Source organism: Polypterus senegalus, chromosome 12, assembly GCF_016835505.1.
Source record: "Polypterus senegalus isolate Bchr_013 chromosome 12, ASM1683550v1, whole genome shotgun sequence".
NCBI classification, from domain to species: domain Eukaryota; kingdom Metazoa; phylum Chordata; class Cladistia; order Polypteriformes; family Polypteridae; genus Polypterus; species Polypterus senegalus.
The window spans coordinates 61207272-61234431 of record NC_053165.1 but is presented as its reverse complement, the minus strand read 5'-3'; the positions used below and the strand labels follow the sequence as shown (position 1 = coordinate 61234431).

Genomic DNA, 27160 nt, shown 5'->3' with positions numbered 1-27160 from the left:
CTGGAACATATTTTTTCATCCATCTATACTAATAAAAGGCAAAGCCCTCACTGACTGACTCACTCACTCACTCACTGACTCACTCACTGACTCATCACTAATTCTCCAATTTCCCGTTTAGGTAGAAGGCTGAAATTTGGCAGGCTCATTCCTTACAGCTTACTTACAAAAGTTGGGCAGGTTTAATTTCGAAATTCTACGCGTAATGGTCATAAATGGAAGCTATTTTTCTCCATATAATGTAATGGAGTTGAGCTCAATGGCCATGGGGGGCGGAGTTTCGTGTGACATCATCACGCCTCCCACGTAATCACGTGAACTGACTGTCAATGCATTACGTAGAAAACCAGGAAGAGCTCCAAAAAGCGCTGAAGAAAACATGCATTATACAATTGAGAAGGTAGCGAAACAATAAGAAGCGAGCGAGTGACACATACTCTACAAGCATATTCATGCCTGCAGCTACTTCAGAAACAAAGCACGGTGTAAACCTAAAGTTTAAATTAAGTTCATAGACAGGCTGCTGCTGGCGTTTGTCATGCCCACGGCTAATGCGGGATACAAGTTTAATGAGAGGACGCAGGGTATAAACGACAGTTTTGATCACTTTCTAACTAAGTTCAAATTGCTGGTCAAAGGCTGTGCTTATGCAGATTCCGAGAGACTGTGTTTGTGGGGGGATTGACAGTTAAGGCGGGTGGAGGAGTGACGTCATCATCTCCCCTCCCATTCACCTCATTTCGCTCTGAGCTGAGCTCCGCAGCTAACGCCGTCTTCCGAAGCAACTTCGTCACACTGCCACCAAATACTCACAGAAAAATCCACAAGTTAATACACATGGTGCCTCTAGAGTTTCTCCACACTGAATCCTCCAGGCACTACTTACAAAAGGTTACATTGACAATCGTGTTACGTTATTTTTAAAATGTTTCCTTTTCTTTTCGATTCATTTTACCCTTGCACCCCCTTGGTTTGAGAAGAAGTATGAAAAAATATGAGGTTAACACAGAAAAACAGATCACTGATTCAAGCTTTATGAATAATCGATTCACTATCAATAATTATTTTGGGAAAGCCATACTCAGTGTAATCCTCCTTCCATTTTATAATTTTTCCGCCACTAGCCATGATTAAATGAACAGTAAAAAAGTAAGAGCGAAGCGAGGGTGACTTATTCAGGCAGGCATATATATGACAGCAACACTCATGACAATGTCAATCATGTTACGTTGACCTCCAAAGAGCGCTGAGACTTTTGATCACGTGAACGAGTCTGCAAAAAATGGAGTCTCCTGCCCAGCGAGTGCAAGGGAAAAATAATAAAATATATTTTATTAATAAATATAAGTTATTAAACAGTAAAACATTAACGTTTTAAGAAGTACAGGTACATTGAGCACTACTGGAGTGGTTGCAGGTAAACTACATTTTAAAGACAGTGTAACACAACAGGTAAGTAGTACTAACAGCAGCTAAAATGTATATGGATCATCTCTCGGTAGTAGATCCCTTTTGAAAGGCGCTACACGACGGCTGTGGTATAGACATGACATTTTCTATGTGAACGTTCAAATTTCTGCCTCTGGTAATGTGCCTTACCGGCATTACCAGCAATTAAAGAAAATTAGTTTTGTGTCCTCTGCAGTGTTAAGAGAGAAAGGCTTTGGTTTGGGATAAAAGGAAAAAAGGTGTAAAGAAAGGAAAGTTGCCTTTTTCTTTTATATAGTATAGAGAGATGTGTTCGCTGACGATATGATCGCCTTTTGGGGACAGTCGCGGTGGGTCTTGTGTAGACTGGTGAGACGTCCCTGCCATTAATCGGCTGTGATGGCACTGTCAGTCCTCCACTCGTGTGCGTGTCTTCACAATCCGAGCTGACGAACTCATAATCGTATACATGCAAAAGAAAGTGCGAATCGCCTTAATATTAGTTTGCCGCGGTGTAGAAAAGGGGTCCCGTGTTTGCACTTGTCTGGGCTATAGCTCAGAGGGAGGATGAAAAAAATTAAAAGTGCTCACTTTGACTTAAGGCAGAAGCGCAGTCAGCGTCACCTATGCGCACGTGCCGGCTGCTCGACTTTTGCTGGGCAGGAGACCCCAGTTTTTGCAGACACGTTCACGATATCAAAAGTCTCAGCGCTCTTTGGAGGTCATTTATATATATATATATATATATATATAGCAAAATACCTGCACCTTGCAGCGGAGAAGTAGTGTGTTAAAGAAGTAATGAAAAAGAAAAGGAAACATTTTAATAATAACGTAACATGATTGACATTGTCATGAGTGTTGCTGTCATATATATGCCTGCCTAAATAAGTCACCCTCGCTTCGCTCTTACTTTTTTACTGTTCATTTAATCATAGCTAGTGGCGGAAAAATTATAAAATGGAAGGAGGATTACACCGAGTATGGCTTTACCAAAACAATTAAAACACTAAGGCTAAAGCAACTTAAACTAAAACATATTTTTATTTGCTATTGTGTTAACTATTGGGCTTTTTATTTTGGTAAAATAACAATTCAGACCTCCTAACAAAAAAGTTACCAAATGTACTACTACAGCCGTGGTGCTGCACCAGTTTTACTTATTGTAGAACACTGTATTTCAAAAGACAAATGAGGTACTAACTTTTTCCATAAATGTTAATGTTATCGTTTTAGCCTTAAAATGACTTCCTTTTTATAACTGACAAATATTTTAATTCCATGATTCAGTTTTTTATTCTTTTCATGGAAGTAGTTTTCCTTCTTTTTTTTCTTTTCCTTTAAACATCTTAACCCACTCTTAGGCAGGAAGCACTATTCCTTTCTGTAAACTGATTCTGGCAGGTTTCATGAGAAATAAGATTTGATGATTTTTTTTTAATTGCCTAGTGGAACAAAATGGTATTTGGTAACTGACTTGAAGAAAACCTTACATTTCCTAAAAGAATAGCATACTTCATAGGTCTCATTGGAAAATGTATGGAGTATAGTAGGCAAGTCACACACATCCATCAAGCTGTTAGGCTACCAAAATTGCCTGTTAAATCATGTAACATGGCAAAATAATTTTTGGAAAACTTTTCTGATTCATCTTCTTGCATTTATATAACATGAAACATAAACTGAATAAAAATTGGAAAATTAGCGCCAGTTTTCATTCATAATGAATTTATCTGACAAATCCCAGACAATTTTCTTATGCAGTGCTCTTCTGAAGTAACATTGCCCATCATTGCAAAGCAGAAGAATATCTGTTATATTTGGAGATTTATTCTTACACTCACAGATAAATCATTCTATACTTTAATTACTGTGAAAACTCCTATGTATAATAAAGTTGATAGATTGATGTTTGTACCTTAAAGTCTTTAGAAGAATCATTGACTTTCCTTGGTAATGAACTCCCAACACAGTGATATTCCATGATTTATACACAATACCTAACATAAGAATTTGGGTTATAATGATGTATAAAAAACTGATGCCCAAGATGACATATCCAGGTCCATTACAGGCCATAACCTTTTCTATCTGTAAACTAATAGTTCATCATTGCTGACACACTTAATGGATACACCTTCTATACAGACTGGACTGCCTTAACCGTAAAACCTTTTGCTTTCCACCTTGTTATTTATGGCACCATGCATATTTCTTTAGTGGCTGTTTGTCAACTGGTTACTACATGGTTCTTTCTCTCTTCTGTTACTCAAGCTCATTTTAATCAATTTGCTGATTAAAATTTATTCAAATTTTTCTTCAGTTTTACAAAAATACATTTACATTATACTAAGTATCCTCAACACTGAACTAGCAGCTAAAATGAAACATGCAGCCTTGTGGTCTCTAGTATACCTGCCTAACCACTTTTGTCTACTTAACAGATGGCATATGAAACTCTGGCTTACAGTGCATCCGGAAAGTATTCACAGCGCATCAGTTTTTCCACATTTTGTTATGTTACAGCCTTATTCCAAAATGGATTAAATTCATTTTTTGCCTCAGAATTCTACACGCAACACCCCATAATGACAGCATGAAAAAAGTTTACTTGAGGTTTTTGCAAATTTATTAAAAATAAAAAAATCTGAGAAATCACATGTACATAAGTATTCACAGCCTTTGGCATGAAGCTCAAAATTGAGCTCAGGTGCATCCTGTTTCACCTGATCATCCATGTCTTCCACTCTCAGTTGCTTAGAAATTGCATCTACAAGACATTCACTTGTGGATCGTTTAAGATTTTTACCCAACTAATTTTAAACAGGCACTTTATAAGCACTTCCTTGAGTCTTTCATATCTAAGACTTGATGTCCTTATATCAAAGTTTTTTTTTCTCTGTATACTCCAGTTTTCTTCCCAAAAAAATATAGATGTTAGGTTGTTGGTGAATTTCAGATGGCCCCATATGAGTGAGTCTAGGAGATGTCCTATCAATGTGTTATTTCCCTTCATGTACCATGTGCTACCAAAGCATTTGTACCCCTGCACCTCCTACATCCTTAAATTACTTGCTAGATTCTTAAGATACACTTTGTTGGCATTTAGTTGTTTGGATTTTGACCATATTCTCTACCTTGTTGACTTTCTCCTTACTTTTTTATATTTAAAACATATATCTCGTCCTCTGGCTTCTAAGTTCAAACCATTAAATACATTTTTTTAAAGTATCACAATTTCCTTTAGCCTTTCAATGAAGGATCAGGTCCTTTATTCTCATAAATGGCTCTGCTGAGAAAGGTGTAATTATCTGTGAATCTTGACAAGAAATTGTAGTGCTTGAATAACTGTGTATATGGCAACCAGTCACCCATCCTTTGCTTTGCTTTACCTTTACTGAGGCCAGTTTTAAAAGCAACAAATGGAAATGAAAGGTTCCTGCACATTTTTACTGTCATATTCATTATTATTGTTAATTTATTGGCTGCACCTTTCAATATGCAAACAAAAAAAAATGACAAAAAATATAAAAAGTATAGCTAAAGCACATGAACCTCGGTGAAAATCAAGTTTGTAGCAATATTTTGAAAAAATTGGTTTAACTTCATCAGAAATGATGAAATAGTCCTTTAACCAGAAAGCTGGACCCAAAGTAAAGAATTATTTCTTTTGGTGAAAAGCACAGCAGTTAATAATGTGCTCCATTGATCACTTTGGTTAATAATGTGTTTCAGTGACCACATTCTTACAAACAAATGCAAAAGCATGATAGAAAAAGAGTTTGTTTTAACATAGAAGGTTAAAAACTTGCACTTCTGGATGGCATGGTGGCCACTCTGCAAACAGCAGTCATGCTGGCACAGCTAGCCATCTTGTTATACAATGGTCTTTGAATGATATTAACTTTACATTACATACCCTTTTATTTTGAAGTATTGAAAGAACACGAGAAACCGAGACAGAATATCTGTTAATCACCAAGCACATGCATTCTTTCACCTGCAAAGACATCTTTTTAGGGACAGATCTGTGTGGCTTTGTGAGTATAGAAATGAAAACTGATGTTGAGTGTCAAATTTTTAGCACTTCTCTTGATTTGAGGGATCTGGATTTTACTCTTAGCCCTGTCCCTGTTTGGAGTTTACACCTGTTTTTTAGGATACATTTATTTTCTCTTACACCCTAAAGACTTGCATGTTATGTTAACTGTAAACTTTATACTGATTTAATTTCAGTGAGTGGGGGTATGAGTCAGTGTGCCCTACAATGAACTGGCCTTCCAGTTTGGACATTGTGCCTAATACTATTTGGAAAGTCTCTTGCTTTACAAAACTTTAATCTGCACTAAGAGATTTTAGAAAATTAATGGATGGAGATTTATTGATATTCCTTTCAGCATAATAACTATACTTTAGATTACATTTTGGCCTAAAATGAATTCTTAATACATTTTGGAAATTTTCTTAAGATTTGTGTGGGTTCATTGTACACAACTCTAGGAGAGCAATTAACAAAGAATATTTGATCATCGTGGTAGCCTAGTTGTATAGGTGCCTGTATACTGTTAAAAATAATCATACAGTCTCTATTGTTAAGATTTGCAGTTGAATCTGTAATTCACAAATCCAAATTCTAGCTTTAGGCTCACTATTGGTCTTGAGCAACCTAAGTACGTTTTCTAGTCCAAGTGTCATTTTTCCCCATATTGTGTGTAATATAAATAACTGACTTAATAAGTGATTTATCTTATTTTTCAGGTAAAGCAGATAATGGAAGAGGCAGTGACACGCAAGTTTGTTCATGAAGACAGCAGCCACATTATCTCATTCTGTGGTGAGTATCTAGTACCTTCTTGTCAGGGTCCCAGTCCTTTGTCAGTATGCTCCAGATTGTTTGTGTAAAAAGGTACAATTTATTAAAAAGATGAATATAAACAGGCTGCCATAAAGGGTTAACAATAACGTTGTCTATCAAAACTCTAATTAAACGGACATGGACAAACGTCACTTAACATAGTTCTGCGGTGGGCATCTCCAATCACAGACTGATACTAGATAAATATGAACCCCCTCTTTTCTGTACTATAGATCAGTGGTCCCCAACCTTTTTGACACCAAGGATCGCTTTACTAGAAGCAATTTTTTTCAGGGACCGGTGGGGGTGTGGGGCGGGTGGGTTGCCGGGCTGGGGTTTGTGGGGTGATGATGGGCGGGTTCGTAGGGCAGTTTTATACACAATTTACATTACATTTCTATTATTATTAAGTTATAATTTAGTTATAGAAATTATACAGCTTATCATAATGCAAAATCAGTGAGAGCCCTTAGCTTTTTTTCCTGCAACCAGACGATCCCACGCGAAATGTGTTGCTTATGTTCAGTCTGCTCCGTAATCTCGTTTTGGTTCCTGTCACTGCAGAAAATGCTTCCTCACAAAGATAGGATGTTGGAAATGGAAGCAGCTTCAATAGCTTCTTTCGTGTTATTTTAATTTTCTCCTGTCTACACGTTCTGCTGACGAGAATTTTTCTCAGCATTTTCTAGTGATGATATACTTTCAGGGTTCGAATGATACCCAAATCCAATGGCTGAAGCACTGCCGTGCAATTGGTTGGGAGGAATTCAACGCGAACATTATCTAAATGCTGATGCATATTGTGGGCAGCGCAGTTATCAATCAGAAGTCAAATCATCCTTTTCTTCTTCTTCATATTGTGAGGTTTCTGAACTCTTTTGGGATCCCCCCACCCAACGGGAACGACACGCTAAAGTGCATCCCGAAGCTCAATTGCCTTGTCTGTGTAATATTGTTTGTCCGTTACCGGGGCAGGGCAACAGCAGGCTCACAGTGTGTTGTCCCATTGACAGAGGTCCCAAGAGAGTTTAAAAACCTCAAATTTTCTTGAAAGAGTGCCGCATTAATAGGAATGTTTCTTGAACGAGCGTCACTGAACCACATAAAAATGGCTTTTACTGAGTCTTCAAATGCAGCAGTTCGCGTATGTTGGCAACCCGAGATTTTTCTTCTTTTTTGCATATAACAAAGACATATGCATTGTATTTGTCATTCCAACAGATTTCACATCACACACAGTAACACTGTTATCGTTTTTTCGTGTCTGCCGTTTCTATAGGAGGGTGATAATGAGTTAAATTCCAATGGATGTTTTTCAAATGTTGAGGAGCAATAAGCGAAAGACATCAGTGAAAACCATAGAAAACAAAAACAGCAAAAAAAAAAAAAAAAAAAACAGTACGAGGAAAGTTTCCAGAAAGAAAAAAAAATTTACAATGTTTCTGTTTGGGGATTGTTGTGCAAATATGCACAACTGAGCTGCAACCACAGAACTAACTGCTCTGTGGATGGTTCATTCAAGCATTTCAAGGTCATTTCGTTGTAATGAAAGTATCTGCTGGTGAATGTACTTCGTAGTAATGAGATTTCTATAGACTTGTGTCATATTAGGAAACTGTCAGAAACATAAAAATACTTCGTTGTAATACTCTCTCACCTCGGTCTCGCTCCTCTCTGTGCGCCGCTGCAAAGCCCCGCCCGCCTAGCGTTCTGAAAAGTGTAGCCCTTCACTGAGTGAGTCTCCATTGCCGGCAGTTCTCTCGCGGCCCGGCTCTCAGACGGCCACGGCCCGGTAGTGGGCCGCGGACCAGGGGTTGGGGACCCCTGCTATAGATGATAAAAAATTAACTTGCAACCATCTAAAGACAAAATTGGACTACTGACAATTTTTTCTCTTGTTGGGCTTTAATGGCATTCACAGGTAATGCCATTTCTTGGCATAAGGTGAGACCAAATCCTACAAATGTACCTAAGCCACATCTATTCATATGCATACATTCTGACCCTTACTGATTTATAGACCTCCCATGAGTCATTCAAAAGATGAGTGACTTCAGCCCTTGGAGGGTACTTGTACCTCACATGCTAAATAGGAACTTAGGCATAAAGGTTTAAGTATGTGTTTTAACATAACTGGTCCATTGAGCTTTCATATAAAAAGAGGATCATGAATAAAGAATAAAAATATAATAGTTAAAATGGTGAACTGTAAATTGCAAAGCACCAACACTAAGGAAACAGACAAGGGACCTTTCAAGGGAGGATAGAATCTGTAGATTTCCTATGTGGGACCACTACTATATTTGTTGGCAGTATTGGTCAGAGAGAATAGCCTCTGCTTGGTAGAAGTGAAAAAAGCACAAGATGTCTGGGGAATAGAAATACTTTTTTGTTAAACAGGAATGTAATTAGTACAAACAGAAGACACAAAGCTAGAAACAGCATACCACAAAGAAAATACCAGGGGATATATAAGAGCATAAGAAGAAATGTACCTGGTGCATCTGATGGACAGAGATGGCTATCTGCAGCCAGGCTCATTGTATGGAACGTATGTGAATGATGTAAATGATGTACATATTTAAAATGGATATTCTAGTATTTCAGATTTTTAGAGGACTAGGAGGTGTTTCTAAAAACGGATTTCCATGAGATAGTGATGTTGAGGAAAGTTACACTGCAAAACTGAGAATATTGGTAAGTGCCTGTAGAAACCATCTACAAAGCTGCCATTCACTTCAAAGCTGGAGACAGTGAGCAAAAGAAATTAGTTCACGGTAGTAAAGCAGAAATTATGTGATATATGAAAACATGACAAAGGGGACACTGAACCTGGATCTCAGTGAGTGGAATGTTTAGAGCCCAAATATAATCAAAAACCCATTGGCATACTATTTTAACTTGTCCAGGACTGAACAGAGCATGGGTTACCATGAACATGAGAAACTGGTTTGTGAAAGATTTGGGGTGTGTCAGTGGATAGGAGCCAAAATGCTTCTAAATTTTGCACAAATTATACAAAATCAAAGCACACAGATTTTAAACATCTAAATTTGATGATTGAGCCTTTAATTGTAAAGTAGTGGGTGGGGAAACATAAAGAGATATAGAGGCTAGTTATTATATTATATAGAAAACTTAAAGGATAGGATAGTTTAACATTTGCATATTGCACAGAGAATTAATTCCAAATGGTATAATTCTGAGATGATACCCCATCCTCTCATCAGTCACAGATCAAAGTAGAGTGTTTCATGGTAGATCTTTTATTACACCACAGAAAGCTGGAGAGCAAAGGTATAACATTGGACAAAAATGTAATGGGGATGGACGAACAGCCTCGTCCTCATAAAACTGAGGTGCAGGACTGTATTCATATTAGTGATTGGTAGTTTGAAGCACAAAGATAAAGGGATGGGGTACCAGGAGGTAAGATACTCCTCAATACTCTTAAGAATCCAACACTAATGTGAAGCTATAGTAAACTACATTAAAAAAGGTATGTCAATGCCCAGGTAATTAATTCAGTTGGGCAGTGCAATGGGTTGAGGGAAATCATATTAACTACAAGGAGAATATTGTGGAAGAAGAGCAGGCTTTGACAAGTTGATATTGTCACCAAATTGTTACTTCAAAAGAACTGAATAAGTTAAGAGTATAGGGAATATCAGAGAGGCATTGCTAAGAAATAGCTAGACATTATTTGTGCAGAAGGATATGTTATGACGGCAGTCAACTGCTTATAACAGAAGTGATAAAATCATTAAAACAAAAAGAGGCTTGAGTGAGAAGTTAAGAAGTAAAGAGATGGGAGACAACCTTGCTTGACACCTTTAAAAATCAGCGATGGATGAAATATTCATATTGGTGAGAATGATGGCCACAGAGAAGTGTATAATTTTAAATAAATTAATATAGCTCTTGTCAAAACCCATTAAATACATAACCAACCAGAAAAATTCCCAATCGTGTCGTCCAACTCTCTGCATCAAGTGATAAAAGAGCTGTTAGGCAGAACATTGTAGGAGCTACATCTTGATCCTTGTAAATTAGTAGAAATAAAAGTGATTCTCGAAGTGTTTCTACTCTTGAGTCAATATGTATAATGGCATATTTAAAAATACTACAGGTTACCAGTCTTTTAGGTTATGGCTCTGCCGGATTTGCACATATGGATAGTAATGTTTGTCTCTTTGTCTTTATAAACTTGCTCAAGTTCTCTCAAGTTGGATGTGTCAAACTGTGCTGTACATGTGGGAAACAGGGGAAGGCATTTCCCACGGGGAAAAAGGGAAAAATAAACGTTTGTTGCACCTGCACTTGTGTCGTTGCCTGTCTGTGTTGGGTATGGTGGCTGGTGCCCCACAGTATATATATATATATATATATATATATATATATATATATATCAGAAGAAACTGGTAAGTGCTAAAGTTGTTGGCCAAATTATGCATGATGCTATCAAGTAATGCATTTCAGCTGGACATGATCCAAGGAGGAAATGATAATTGACTGAGAAAAATTGCTGTGCCGAAGCGTGCTTTTTCAATGTGTTTTATTCATACTAGTATGTTGTACCTGATGGTTTTGATAAATTAAAGCAGTGGTCAGTTGTGCTGCTTTAATGTGTAACCAACTTATCAATGGTGTAATTTGTTTTAAAAGCCTTTGCGTGCAGCAAAAAATGAGACTGGTTAGTGAATGTCTAAAGCATGAATCTGCGGATAAGAAGATGAGTCGAGTGAACGTAGTAGATTATAAGAATATTAATGTTGTGAAATGCAGTTGGTGATTTCTCTTCTTTATAGCCATTAAACTGCCAAATTGTGATAGTCACTAAGGAGCCCTGAGTGGCACTAAGCTAAGAAATAATAGCTAATTACTCCTTTAATACAAAGCATCAGCAGGAATAACCTATACAAAGCCCAATACATAACGACCGTTAACTTTATATATTATAATGAACATTCAAAGTAAGATCTTTACTATAAAATCAGTTTGGATTTGCACATTATTTGCTGATCACAGTTACCCATAAAAAAGATACTGTGGATAGCACTGCTGCCTCATAACCTTAGAAACCTTCCATTTGTCTGAGTGCAATTTGCACATTTTCTTTTCCTATATGAGTTATATTTCTTCAATTATTTTAGTTTTCCTGCTACATTTGGATCAATTCCACACATGCTTGTCACCCATTGTTATACATGAACATCTCTCTTTGCCTTGTTGATGGCAAGCCCATATGGTAGTTCCATGCTATTTTTGTTGTGAGAAAAACAGTGTTAAATATGTCACCCATCACTACTACTGGTAGTCTGTAGTAAACATCACTTTACATACCTAACCCCATGGGTGGGTTCTATGTAGCTTGTGGTATTTTGTAGAACTGGGGTGGTCAGCTTCGGTCCTGGAGGGCCACAGTGGCTGCAGGTGTTTGTTCCAACCAAGTTTCTTAATGAGAAGTCAATTATTGCTGATGAAGCACTTATTGGTCAAGTGACATTTTAATGCTTCATTTTAGTGGTTTTGCTTGTTAAGGTTCCCCACCCTTAATTGCTTATTTCAGTCTTACACAGATGCATTCACTGTTTTTAATTACTCCTTATTAGCAATAAATTACAAATGACAAAGGTGCCAGCAGTTCTCCATCTAACTTGTTTCCATTTATAACTGTCTGGATTCAACATGCACTATTTGGTTTAATAAAACACTTAAGAGAAAAATGTGAAAGACTGAAAATTATCCTTTTTAGGAAAAATCTTCAATATAAGAACATAACATTGAAAAATAACAAGCCGTACAGTTAAATACGGTCTAAGATTGGCAATGATTGATTTCTAATTTACCTGATCAATAAAACATGTTCTCTTAGTCAACTGGCAGAAGGGCAGATTGTTGCGGTATATTTCTCTGTGGTCTTAGCCACTTACAGTACAGTGCCTATGTCCCCTCATTTGTTATGTACTACCTTGTGATCAATCAAAACCTAAGCAAACCTGAACACAAATTAAGATATTTTGTTAATAGATTATTGAAACGCAATAGCAAGCTTTAAGCATAACTAACACCAGATAAGTAAAATGTGAGTGGTCGATGGGTAATGAATAAGCTACGTTCTGTATAAATCAATGTGAATAGGGACCCTGAACCAAGCATAACCTACCTGCAATGGAGTACCGTCACATCATACTTAACAGATAATAAAGTTACAAAGCATTAACAAAACTGAACATAATTATTCAAGTGCACAGTATATACCATGGGCGTCATTTGTGTGGGTGCCAGTTTTAGTGCCTGTGTGCTCATCGTGTGAGTGGGTGACTCTTCTCAAATACACATAGGCAGGCATGCCAGTATGCAAGGTTGGGAAAGTTTGTTGTCTGTGTGTCCAGTAATGGATTTCTTCCCTGTCTTGAGCCCACTGATGCTGGAACAGATTCTGCCTCCTTGTAGCACTTTGGGTGAGTTGATTTAAAGTGGATGCATGGATCAGCTACATTTTATACAAAGTATACCTTAGTAAGATATCTCCCAAACTCCCATATACTTCATTCTGTGTATGCTGAGGTGCTCTATTAAGAAGTCATGCCCTTTCGACATAAGGAGTGGGTTCATGGAGTATCTTGACCATTTTTCCTGTGCTGATTCAGTCTTTTTGTGTCAGTTGGGTCATTGCACTTTGTTCATAACCTTTTAACCGTTTAACGTAGTTGCTTTGTTCTCCTGTCACTGCTTTTTATTTTTTCATTTTGACTGTAATTCCAGTTTATTGTGGGAGGTTAAGTGCTTTGTGACAGTGTATGTAATGAACAATGATGTTATATGAAATCCACCTGATCATTTGAACCCTTAAGTCTGTGGCAGGAAACACTTGGCACATACAAAAAAATAGATTGTATTACAAAATTGACTTATTAGTGTTTGTTGTGCTTGTAGAGTCAGAGTGGCCATATAGTGATCCTTCAATGTTATTGTAAGACTGTTTTCTTTTTAAACATTAGACTATTTCTGCCATCTGGCTTTTTTCCCTCCTTTCATCTTTAATCCAAGCTAGAAACATGCTTCTCATACAGACAGGCCTTTTCAGCAGGCACTGTGTTAGCTATTTTTAGCTCTGTTTAAGCACCCTACTGATTTGCGTGGTGCTGTTGATGGATATTGTCCAGATATAATTTATATAATTCTGTGGAGAACAAAAAATATTGATGCAGTTCTGTGCTTTGAGTGTGTCATTTTCTGTCATCCAGCATCAGTTCATAGCAGCACAAAGACAAAGGGGTGCATATGTGGGGATTTAACTGAGGGACAGGCTAATAAACTAGTGAATCAGTCTAAAATCGTAAATGGGAACAAAGTTGTCATGCACTGTTCCTTTAATGCGCTATACAATAGGGTAGTACAGGGTTGAAAATGTATACTGAAAAGTTGTAATCTAGTAAATTAACTGAATGGGAGGCTAACTCTAATAGCACTGTCTATACAAAACTACATTGTGTTTTAATGCTCTTCTCCCACTAAAAAACTCTCTCCTGTTCAGCAGAATGCTTCACCAAAAACTATTTTTTAACCTGTTCAGGGGAACTTTGTGTTTTTTATTTGCCTGATCTTTCAATTCAATGGAGCACCAGGTGCTGTATCTCTGATTATGGAGATCAATTTTCTGAAGAGCACTGCTGAGACCAGAGCCTTTTTTCTTTGTGTGCAAAATGCTGAGGAGCATCAAATTGTGGTTCACTTCTTTCACTGAAAAATGAATTTCAGCCTTAGCTCAAGGCAGCATTTTCTATCCTGTCTGCTGCCCTCTTGAGTTTATTTTTCTAGAAAAAATAGCAATCGGTCAGCAACTGTTAGTATCTTAACAGAATGCATTTCAAGGGACCTTCACCTCATCACCCAACCTCATCTTCTGGGGTTTCTATGACAACTGAAGCTGTTTTTCTTGCTGTGCTTTGCTGTCTGGCCTTTTATGTGCCACCTGGGGATCAAACCTGTAAAAATTCTGTGGCATTTAGCAAAATGTGCAGTTCAATATGTTGCGTATGTGCCAAACAAACAGGAACAAGTGTCTGTGTGTGTACATCTTTGTAAGGCTTTGACACACTGCACAGCATGCTTATATGCATTTCAGGTGTTGGCACAAGGGTTACAGACTATATTAATTTATGTGATTTTAAATTACTAGGACTGCATAGGGTCTATGTACAGTGCATCCGGAAAGTATTCACAGTGCATCACTTTTTCCACATTTTGTTATGTTACAGCCTTATTCCAAAATGGATTACATTCATTTTTTTCCTCAGAATTCTACACGCAACACCCCATAATGACAATGTGAAAAAAGTTTATTTGAGATTTTTGCAAATTTATTAAAAATAAAAAAACTGAGAAATCACATGTACATAAATATTCACAGCCTTTGCCATGAAGCTGAAAATTGAGCTCAGGTGCATCCTATTTCCCCTAATCATCCTTGAGATGTTTCTGCAGCTTACTTGGAGTCCCTCTGTGGTAAATTCAGTTGATTGGACATGATTTGGAAAGGCACACACCTGTCTATATAAGGTCCCACAGTTGACAGTTCATGTCAGAGCACAAACCAAGCATGAAGTCAAAGGAGTTGTCTGTAGACCTCCGAGACAGGATTGTCTCGAGGCACAAATCTGGGGAAGGTTATAGAAAAATTTCTGCTGCTTTGAAGGTCCCAATGAGCACAGTGGCCTCCATCATCTGTAAGTGGAAGAAGTTCGAAACCACCAGGACTCTTCCTAGAGATGGCCGGCCATCTAAACTGAGCGATTGGGGGAGAAGGGCCTTAGTCAGGGAGGTTACCAGGAACCCAATGGTCACTCTGTCAGAGCTCCAGAGGTCCTCAGTGGAGAGAGGAGAACCTTCCAGAAGGACAACCATCTCTGCAGTAATCCACCAATCAGGCCTGTATGGTAGAGTGGCCAGACGGAAGCCAGTCCTTAGTAAAAGGCACATGGCAGCCCATCTGGAGTTTCCCAAAAGGCACCTGAAGGACTCTCAGACCATGAGAAACAAAATTCTCTGGTCTGATGAGACAAAGATTGAACTCTTTGGTGTGAATGCCAGGCGTCACGTTTGGAGGAAACCAGGCACCGCTCATCACCAGGCCAATACCAACCCAACAGTGAAGCATGGTGGTGGCAGCATCATGCTGTGGGGATGTTTTTCAGCGGCAGGAACTGGGAGACTAGTCAGGATAAAGGGAAAGATGACTGCAGCAATGTACAGAGACATCCTGGATGAAAACCTGCTCCAGAGCGCTCTTTACCTCAGACTGGGGCGACAGTTCATCATTCAGCAGGACAACTCGACCAAGTTATCAAAGGAGTGGCTTCAGGACAACTCTGTGAATGTCCTTGAGTGGCCCAGCCAGAGGCCAGACTTGAATCCGATTGAACATCTCTGGAGAGATCTTAAAATGGCTGTGCACCGATGCTTGCCATCCAACCTGATGGAGCTTGAGAGGTACTGCAAAGAGGAATAGGCGAAACTGGCCAAGGATAGGTGTGCCAAGCTTGTGGCATCATATTCAAAAAGACTTGAGGCTGTAGTTGCTGCCAAAGGTGCATCGACAAAGTATTGAGCAAAGGGTGTGAATACTTGTGTACATGTGATTTCTCAGTTTTTTTTTATTTTTAATAAATTTTCAAAAACCTCAAGTAAACTTTTTTCACGTTGTCATTATGGGGTGTTGTGTGTAGAATTCTGAGGAAAAAAATGAATTTAATTCATTTTGGAATAAGGCTGTAACATAACAAAATGTGGAAAAAGTGATGCGCTGTGAATACTTTCCGGATGCACTGTATTTTAAGGTAGCTGTGTAAGTTTTTGTTAATTTGCATTCAGAATTAGCTGGCAACTGTCAGTGTGTTTTGTGCTTCTACTCCTATTATGTTATTTACAAATATCTGTTAATGCCTGTTGAGCTGTGTGCCCATTTCCATTACTGTCTATTATGATGTGTGCTTATTGTGTTGTGTACCCATATGCATACTATGGTTTTTGCCTTCGTTAGATAGTGCCTGCCTTATGCACATGTCAGTCAGTCTCTGCTGTGCTATGTGCTCTTTTTAGTCAAGTGTTAAAGAGTTATATGCCAATGTCATAGGCACTTATTTACATTGTGAACATGTTAATCAGTGCCACCTGTTTTTTTTTTTTTGTCGATGTTAGTTATGCCAATAACTTTGGGTATTGGTATTATCATGTGGTTAGCTGGGCACACTAGATTTGCTAATGGTTGGCCCACTGCCATCTGCCCTAAGCTTAACACACACACACACACACACACACATACACAGTCACACAGAAAGTCTCACACATACACAGACATGTCAAGGATTATGAGTGATGCAATCATTCTTCAGTATTCCTTGAAAATGAATCACTAGTTTTGGCTTGAGCAGACCAATTGGGTGTCCCCCAAAAAGTGAAGGCTGATGCAACTTTTTATTTGCACTTACCAGTGGTGCAGTACTTTTTTCTGTGCTGAATTTGTTCCTTCTTAGTCACTAACCCTGTGGGAAAGAGTTGCAATTTACCTGCGCCAGGTATTTACGTTTTTACCTTAATCACTCAAGATTTCCAAAGTGTAGAATTTTAATGCAAAGCAATATTTAATAGCAAAAATTAATAACAGTAATTGCAGTGAAAATAAATAATAGCAAAATCTGGAAATAACCCCTAATAAAAATACTGTCAAGTAAATTAAAAAGCTTCATACCAATTGCATAAAAAATGATACAGTACAGTACTTATGAAGGCTGAAGAATAGTTTCCAAACATGCATCTCTGCTAAGGAGAATGTACATCTGATGCATGGATAGTCTCTCTTGGGCATTGCTGGACAGATTTCCTCTGATGGAAGTCTCTCCTTCCACACTCGGATGGTCTAGTCTTTGTGCCAGTATCCCCACATCAGATTTCATACCCTGTAATTTTACTTACTGGTAACTTGCTGATCAACCTAATGAAAGCTTTGCTCAAAAGTTTTAAGCATATAAGTATGTAATGCATTATCTTGTCAAGAGTGTTTATTTGTACTGTATCCAACTCCGTAGGAATAGATTCATCCCACCATGCCTCTATTAACAAACTAACCAGTCATTCTGCCCTACTATTATAATGTGAATTATACACTAAGAGAGAAACAAAATATATATAAACTTAGACACAACTAGAATTCTAAACCTAAATATCAAGCAGAGTCCCACTATTGCTTTCTGTATGAAATAGTGTTGGATTGGTACTACATTTTTGACTACAATTTGGACCACAATACCTGTACCAAAACAATTTTAAATCAAGTAACTTCAAACCACCATCCACCTCCATCTTACTCCAGCCTCTGTGTCGCACCACACACAATTGCCTTAGCCCACACTAAACACAGCTTTCCTCTTGTTAACATAAAGTGTTCAATCATCAAAGCAACATATTCCTCCATCAAGTTTCGAAAGGAAGGCAGATACGTTGCTTCCGGTACTTAAAATCCCAAAACTCTGGTACTGTTCCAATTTAAAATTTGTGATTTTCTTTACTTTTCCATTACCAATATACCAATCAGCTCTAGTATGAGTAAAAGTTTATCTGTATAGAAAAAAGTTTAAGTCCACATCCAGTTCATCACAGCATGTCTCAACATCCTCTGGACAAGGCAGATTGCTTTGTCTTTTTCAGTATAGTGACTGAAGCCCTAAAATGATGATTGTACACTCTATAACAGCATCCACACAAGCTATAATGGGTTGTATTGTACTCATGTCAGTTGGTACTTTTTGAGCTGTATGACCCTGTTGTTCAATTTGTTGTGATATTTGCATATTTTAGTCAATGTTAGTTATATTGCGTAACCATGTCAGTTAGTGTTTATTGTGTTGTGTGGCCCATTATCAATTATTGCCTGTTGTGTTTTGTGGTAGCATTAGTTAATGTCTGTTGTGTTGTGCTCCCATGTCAATCATTGATCCTTGCATCGTCCATCCATGTCAGTCAGGGCTTATAATATTGTGTGCTATGCCAAACAGTGGTTCTTGTGCATTTACCATATCGTTCACTGCCTACTATGATGTCTAGCAATGCAAGTGGGTGCCTAGTGTGATATGTTACTATTTTAGCCACTAACTTTGTGTTGTATGTCCATTTTAGTTAATACCCGTTGTATTATGTACAAGTATTAGTAAGAGCTTATAGTGTGGTGTGCCTATATCAGTCCCATGAAGTTGGGCAGCATCTCCATTATTAGTCAGTGCATTATGTAGTTGTACTCATATGTCAGCCATTGCCTGTTCCACTGTGCATTCGTATTAATCAGTTCTTATTGTATTTTGTGTTATGCCCATCAGTATTATTGTGTTGGTGTCAATGTCATTCACTTCAAGGTAAAATGCTATACATGGAGACATTTAAATGTGAGCTCACTTTATCAGAGTGTGTGTCAGATTTGTCAGATATATTTAAGGAGCAGTATACCCTGCCTTATTACTCTTCTTGGATATTTAATGAAGAGAGTTGTTAGTCACTCTCTTAAGTACCCTTCACTGTTCACCAAGCTGCCAGCAGCTCTGCATCTGAGAGTCAGCTACTTAATCACCTTCCACTAGGTTTGGTGTCCCTGAGCTCCTAGATCCACAGTGGCTTTTTTAGATCATTGCTAAGTCTGGAAGTGCCCAGTATTTGGATTTGCATGGCTGACACTTGTTTGCCAATTTTAACCCATCTTTGAGATGGAAAAATCCATATAATCAGAAAGCCTTATTATATAGTGCCTTTGAAGATGAGCCCTGAACACTGCGTGTTCATTTTCCAAAAGTGGTAGGAAGCTGATTTCAGATGAATAGCTTGCCATAGCCCCAACACAGTGAGGTGTGGTAGAATTTAAGACCAACATTTTGTGAAGTCATATCCAAGTCTTTGGGTGCTGTTGTGTACCATCTACCTCAAAAGTTCACATTAACAAGTTAATGAACGAATAGTGTCTTTCATAACAAATACCATCACATGGCACTTTTCATTTTAATTATTCTCATTCCCTATAAATTCAATTCTGTTTAAACTACTTCATTAGGATGTCTTAGTGCCAGTCGTTTATAGTCATTTGTCACTACAGTATGCTATTTAAGTGTGAAACATTAAGGCAGACACCTTTAGACAGATGGCAGTGAAGTGAGAGAATTTAATCTCAGATGACTTTAAGGATGAAATGTTCAAGGCCCTGCATTGGTTCATTGTAGTTTAGTGTAGTTGGCTGCTTGTCGATGGTCTTTGGTTTTTAGCAGATGTTTGCACATAAAATATACTTTTTGATTCCCTTCAGATACAGTCTGAAATCTTCCAAATACACTGTGCAAAATGAAAATGTAATATATTGACATCTAAATTTTGGCATTTATTTTTTGTATAACAATCTGCTTTTCATTTTCATTCCCCCTTATGAAGCATAGCAGTAAAAATTGACTTATGGACTTCAACCTTTTGTTCATAGCAAGGTTTCTGAAAGTCCTTTTAAACTAATTTTCTGTTTTTTGTTACAAGTTACACTGAAAGAATGGTTATTGTAATAACCCCTTGCCATTTCCATAAATCACATAAACATTGATGTTAATTTTTATTGAAGCCTACAAAAATCAAACAAATTTGTTTGTTCAATGCAGCCCTAAATATAACAAGATTTAGGTTAGGTTAGGTTGGGTAGACTTTTATTATCACAGAGGGAAACATGTTTGCAGCAGGAAAGTACAAACTGTAAGTACTTGGATACAAGAAGGAAAGCAAAAACAAAACAATTAAAAAGTAGTGTTATCATAAACAAACACACTCAGTATTAGTACAATAAAGAATATTTTCCTTTAGCAGAACACATTTCAGAATTCAGCACCAGCTCCACAAGTAACAGAAGTCCAAATGTTTATAGCTTTAGGAATAAAAGAGTTCTTAAATCTGTTGTTTTACCCATAAGAACCTAAATCTGCAGCTTGATGACAACAGTTGAAACTGAGGAAAAAGAATGGCTATTGTCTTGACATTACTGAATTGCCCTCCTTGCTAACCTATTTGTGATACAGTTCAGTGACATGTTCCAGCTGCAAACCAATATTGCTCATAAGTTTGAAGTGTTGTTAAGATAGTTTATGTTCTTAATGTCAAAGTTGCCAAACCAACATATAAGAGCAAATGTAAAAATGTCTCTTTTTCTCTGCCTTTCTTTTGCCTACAAGAAAACTTGGCTACCATGTCCCTCTTTGAGTCTGTATTGTTCTGTTGGTGAGTTCACCCTTTTAACACCTGTTAGGGTTACTTAATGACTGCAGTAGATCAAACCTTAAAATACCAGTTGTGTTATATCAATGCTGAGCCATAATATACCAAACCACTGGTCATTAGCTATATAGTAGTACTTTAAAAACTGTTCATCCATTTTCCCAGTCACACCCCATTCAGGACAGTTGCTTAAGACTGTACTTACATACCATATGATATTCATTAATAACAGTGCACTCTATATTGGGACTCATTGATTATTGAAAATCCCCTGTTCCTGTCCGAATTATCTTCCCATGGATCTTTTTTCTCCTTTTGTATGGAAACCTTTCATTGCTTTCTGGTGTTGCCTAATCCACAAGGAACCTTTTGTCAACTTGTTTTATGTGATTGCCCTGGAGTAAGTAAATTTGTCTGTATATGCATCCAATAATGTGTCTTGGCTCTGTCATCATGTATCTAAAAGAGTCTAACCTCTCCTTCAAACAGGAACACATTGCCCCTAAATAATGTGTAAGTTGGAAAGAGTGACTGACCTAGACCAGCTGACTGCCCTCCCACATACATTAATATATATAAACTACATGCCTAAATGCACATACCAAGGGAATGGTTGTCCTTTCTGACTATTTTCAGTCGCCACACATTTTTTACTTGCGTATTTCTGTTTTGTTTAAGGGGTATATGATGTGTGTGTAATTTGCAGCTCTCCAGACAAGTACTATCACCTGTATTGGCATATAAATTCTGAATTTTTTTACTGTGTGCTTGAGTTTGTGTCCACATACATGGAAAGCATGAATTAGTCTTAAAAGATCTGATCCATAATGTCTTTGTTACCCCTAAATATGTTTCATGTAGTACTCAGTTATTGTTAGTATTGGAAAGTGTCTTTGTATATAATTTTCTTGGTTTTTCCTGCTGTTGCAAAGAGCCCCAAATTATAATAGATACATTGTGAGACAAAGGGGCCATGACACAGACAGTGAGGGAAGTTCTGTAAGGATGTGGTTTGCCTATCATTATCAGATCTCTTCTATTAACTGGGGAGATAAGTGATGGACTTAATAAAAATTACTACAGTAATAACAGCTCCACTGTACTTTTGTGTCTTTTCAGCTGCAGTTGAAGCCTGTGTATTACATGGACTAAAACGGCGGGCAGCGGGTTTTCTGCGCAGTAACAAGATTGCTGCCCTCTTCATGAAAGTGGGGAAGAGCTTTCCACTGGCCGAGGAACTGTGCAGGAAAGCACAAGAGCTTGAACAGATCATAGAGACCAAGTAAGCAAGAGGCCCTGTCTTTTTTGAGCTCATATTGGTCTTTAGGGTTGTTGTTAAGAAAGAATGGCAGGAGACCATCTCCTCATAATGCATGGGTGTCCAGCTTCGGTCCTGGATGGCCACAGAGGCTGCAGGTTTTCATTCTAACCATCTTCTTAATTACTGACCAGTTACTGCTAATTAATTTCTTTTGCCTTAATTTTAATTGACTTGACTCAGACCCCTACATTTTTTCTTTTTTGCTTAATTAGCAGCCAAACAATAATGAGACATAGAAAGAGCCAACACATGACCGGCCAAACACACAATATCTCTCTGTTATAAAAAAAAAACCTTGGAAGGAGAAGAGACATGATTTTCTCGGAGAGACACTTATACATCCTGTGAGACAAGTCTTTCTGCCAAGAGATTTAACCACGGCCACGAAGAGTATATAACAAAGTAGAACATCGTAAAGAATCCAAAAACATTGGCACAGTACACATGCAGAGCAGGTTAAAGATAATGGAAGTATGAAAATTCGAAAGTCTCAAAAAAAGGTTAGTTAAGATTGCATTAGCACAAACAAACAGAAATTATTACTCGGTGAAATAATGGAACAGCGAAAAGAGATTGAATATATTCTTCAGGTTTAAACTTTAACACGGAGACTTGTAGATCGTCTAATTCGTGTTGCCATCAGGGAGAAAAAAAGTAGCGTCTCTTCCTAATGAAGAGGCATATCCATGAGAATTAAAATATTTGTTGTTTGGTGAAAGTGAAATCCAGCGAGAGAAAATTACAAGCCCCTTGAGACAAGAGCTTATGCAAAGAGATTTGAAAAAGTCCTGTTCACATAACCACGCACATGGTTTAATCATTTCTCATTTGTGTGAATGCTATTGTCAGACACATTTGTTGTAAAGAGAAAGAAACGATATTCATTCACGGGCAGTTATACGTTGCGTTGACACAATGTAATTGCAAACACGAAATTAAAATTTAATGCAATATTGATGAAAAGGTAAAAGCGAAAAGAGATTGAATTTGTGGACATAGGTGTTATGACAAAAGTATGTAGATATTGTTTGTCTTTAAACTTTAAGTCGGAAACTTGTAGAGTGTCTAATTCATATTGCCATCAGGGAAGAGTAGTGTTTTTTCCCAATGAAGTGGCCTGTCCGTGAGATATAAAAGTTTTGTTGTTTGATGAAAGTGAAATCCACATACACAAGTGACAGAAACACAAATTTGCTGGTGTGAAGCGCAGGTGTGGGTTGGGGGGTGGTAGGTGGGGGCAATGGGTTGACGAGCAAAGTCCCCCAGTCTGAAAATAAAGAAAGGTGGATTTGCTCAGGTCACCAAAACATCTTGGCAGTGCTCATAGAAGAAAAAAGAAACTCCACAGTTTTGGAGCTCGCTTCACGACTCATGTCTGTTTGGCTGCCATTTAATGAAGAAAAGAATCAACTGAGAGGACTGAATCTTTAAAAATAAAGGGAAAAAAAGTTAATTAGCAGTGGAAACTGGTCACTGATTAGGAAAAGGTTTAGAATGAAAACGTGCACACCCCTGTCATAATGAAACAATATGAGAATTACACCATTGGTTTTATTTTTATTAATAATTCAAAAAGAAGTTGAAAATCTCAGAATGATGTATGTAGTGTAATTAAATCCAGTTTTAGTTATATGACAATTTTAAACTCCTGATTTCTTTTAATGTTTCTCTTTCTTTGTTTGAAGGAGGAATCAAATACCTATATCGCAGGAAAGTGCACGAAAGGTGCAAAAGCTTCCTAACCTTTCTCCACAGGCCATTAAACACTTGTGGATTCGCACTGCTCTCTTTGAAAAAGTCCTCGACAAGATTGTTCATTACCTGGTAGAGAACAGCAGGTGAGTACTGTAGTCATAGGTAAAAACGCAATTACTCTACAATAAAGACACTGAACTTCTAAATAATTCACTGTAATTCACTAAATAACACTAAATAATTCAGAATGAACAATAGGTTGGTTAAACTTATAAAAGACACAATTTTGGTAGCAGTGAAACCAGAGTCTGTGTAACAGTGGGTTTCCATATGTACAATAATTAGGATAATGGTTTTTGCTGTTGGAGAAGGGCTTGTCTACTAAAACACCAAACTGCCAATTATGTGTCTACCCAGAGCAATAGGAATAGCTAGCCTGCCATGTCAGAAATCCTGCATTTTCATAATTTAAGTTAGTAGGGACCAAACACACTCCTGTGGTACAATCACATTGATGTCATTATTGATATTGACAGAATTTGCCTGAGATGTCATTGAAATGCTTCCATCTCATTTAAAGAAATACTCCACTAAAAAAATTATTTTTTTTCTATGTTAATTACCCAATGTAGTTTGTAGAGGTAGCCGAGAAAAGTCATAACAAGGATTTGAATTGAATGGGAAACAACAGTGACCAACTCTGGACAATGGCAAACAATGTGAAAAATATCCATGGAATATAAATTCTGAAGTAACTCGTGTTGCATACTTACTTCCAGAAAAAATAGCAATAAACAGGAAAGGCACAGTCCCGTAATCCTGTGAGTTGTAATTGAAAATCCTTCTTCATTCATTGGTCAAGAATCCTGTTTTCAATTCCGTTCAATGTGAATCTCTATTATGTACTTTCTCCACAAAAACATGAGATTAAAAAGTTTTCAATGCTACTACCACTACAAGCTACATAGGGTAAGTAACATATAAAAAAAATATTTTTGAGTAGATTGTTCCTTTAATTAGTCCTGGGTTTCTCTGTCAAATCAGACCTTGGAACCCAGTTGCATTCATGTTACAGAAATGCAGTGCATCGCAGTAGCTGTCAGTATTTCAGACTAGATGTAAGAAGTCTCTGTTCTATAGTCTGAGGCTCATTTGCCATGTCTGTTCAAGAGTTTTTTACATTTATTTTATACCACAAACCTCATCTCTGGATTCAGTTACTGTGATGTATGCCTACTTGTTGCTGTGAAACCACTTATGCTGCCAATTCCATTCACATGACAAGAGCTTGACCAGGTTGGTTGAAGTGGGTAACTTGGAAAAACTGGAATGACAGAATAAAAAAAATGAAAAAACAAATAACCATTGCAAGTACACTTAATGCAAAATAGAAGAAATGCATGCACTGTATAAAACCAGTAAAGTAATTTCATTTGTTTTATAGGATCATTAAGCACCTCAGAAGTATAATCTTATAGAGTAAAGAGATAAGCTCCCTAAAGTAGTTCTTTTTTCCATTTTCACAGTAAATACTATGAAAAAGAGGCAGTGTTAATGGACCCTGTTGATGGACCCATCTTAGCATCACTGTTAGGTAAAATAATACTTCTTTTAGGTGTGTGTGTTACCGAGTAATCATAGTAGTTTATGTATCTGCAGAAGCTATGATGCTATGTTTTCCGGGGTGGATGAGGTTTAAATTTAAGACATGTCTCTCAAAAGCAGAACTGTCCAAGGTGTAATTCCCATGTGCTAGTCAAAGTTTAACTAGTTGACGTTTTTCCAATAGTGCTGCTGACTAATATCTAATTTTAGATTTTTTCAGATGAAAGAGCTGACAATAATTTATTTCAGGTGTGGGGCTGACTTAAATGTTACTAGGAAAACTTCCCCTTAGTATTACAACTAAGAAGTAAAAATTTCTCCGTAGTTTCTTTTAATAACATAGTGTAAATGGGAGAAACAGCTATAGATTTTTCTGCATCTGTTTCCACTGGCCAGCCACCTATTTTAATTACATGTTTGAGTTGTGTTTGAGACAAGGCAATCAGTGATATACAAATAAATTATATTTTACAAAATTCATACCATACTTGGGTGGTAGTTGTTTTAGATAGTAATATATTACATTATGAATGCTATTAAGTCAAAATTAATCTAATTGTTCTGAAATATTTTATACTAAACACAACTTAATTTGTTTGTTGTCTTGTAGTATAAGTATAATTAGCAACTCTTATGAAAGAAATGTAATAATAATATCAATAATTCTGTATAAGCCTATGCAAACTGGAATTCTTCATGTTATGCTTGTTTAAGGGTAGCTGTATGGCTTGTTGTGATGTATCTCATTTTGTTAATTATGATACAGTGACAGCTATTATATACAATTTAAAGATTATAATTATTCTTATTGCTATCACACTGATTACAGTGGGACCATGTGCTTTGGAATACACCAAAATGAAGACTGCAGATCACTTTTGGACAGACCCATCTGCAGATGAGTTAGTCCAGAGACATCGGATACATAGTGCACATTGTCGCCAGGATTCTCCTACCAAAAGGCCTGCTCTTTGTGTAAGGCTTATCCAATCTGTGACATTTTCCCACTCTTATTTTGCCAAAGTGTGCAGAAGTATGCTAAAATGCTAACCAGTTCCTTACCTATAAGGTCTTTTATTCTGATCTGGGATCAAGGGAACCTCTAAATTATTAACACTGTAATATTGAATATTACCTACAGAATTACTAGCAATTCTGGACTTTATGCAGGCATTGAGAGAAAACTACTAGATGGAAAATAACTAAAAAAGAATAAACAGCCAGACAAGAAACTCAAAATGGTTAAACACCTAAAATATATTGTGAAGGAAAAACCATTGTTTTACAAGTCCCAGTCACACACCTCTTATGTTGCCAATGAAAATTTTTGCCAATGTAAATGCATATATATCTACATTATTTATAAAACACATTTATTGCTACGCATTACGTAGTTTAAAATTTAATCATACTTAAAGGTGACACAAATGTGTGAAAACCAGTGCCTAATTTCATTTTCATATTGTTTTGTTGTTTGTGCTGGTGTGCTGAATTTTCAAAAAGCAAAAAATGTGGTTGTTATTATTATTGTTGTTGAGAACTTTGTTGGTACATTCTAAAGATAATATCTATACTGCTTTCTAAATGTGTATATATATATATATATATTTTTTTTTACTTTATAAAATTAAGTACATTAAGTAAACCATAATTTCATTTAAATTTTATGCTGATTTGGCACAACAGTCATAATCATAATATAATTTACATCAGATAGACTGATAATTAAGCACTTTAGATTGGGAAAGGTGCTATATAAATAAAATGTATGATTATTATTATTGTTAAATAGATATATAGTTAGGGTATCAGTGAAAGAAAGGCAATTTTGCTTTTCGTTGGTTAAATCGGTTTATAAAGCACATTAGACTGATAAACATACAGTTTGCTTTCAACTAGAATACGTTACTGTACTGCACTTTTCAAAACTAAAGTGAACACTGAGGAATTAAGAGTAAACGAAAGTG

At 37.0% G+C, this 27160-nt stretch overlaps 1 protein-coding gene across 3 annotated transcripts in view; it reads left to right on the top strand.

Annotated features, from left to right (window-relative positions):
- sgsm1a (small G protein signaling modulator 1a) overlaps positions 1–27160 on the top strand; it is a 133210-nt gene that overhangs the window by 45224 nt on the left and 60826 nt on the right. For all 3 annotated transcript variants that reach the window (XM_039771783.1, XM_039771781.1, XM_039771782.1), the window contains exons 3-7: positions 6187–6262; positions 21692–21854; positions 23579–23731; positions 25115–25182; positions 26023–26168. In XM_039771783.1, the coding sequence (XP_039627717.1) occupies positions 6187–6262; positions 21692–21854; positions 23579–23731; positions 25115–25182; positions 26023–26168 (606 nt within the window). The remainder of the gene's footprint in view (positions 1–6186; positions 6263–21691; positions 21855–23578; positions 23732–25114; positions 25183–26022; positions 26169–27160) is intronic.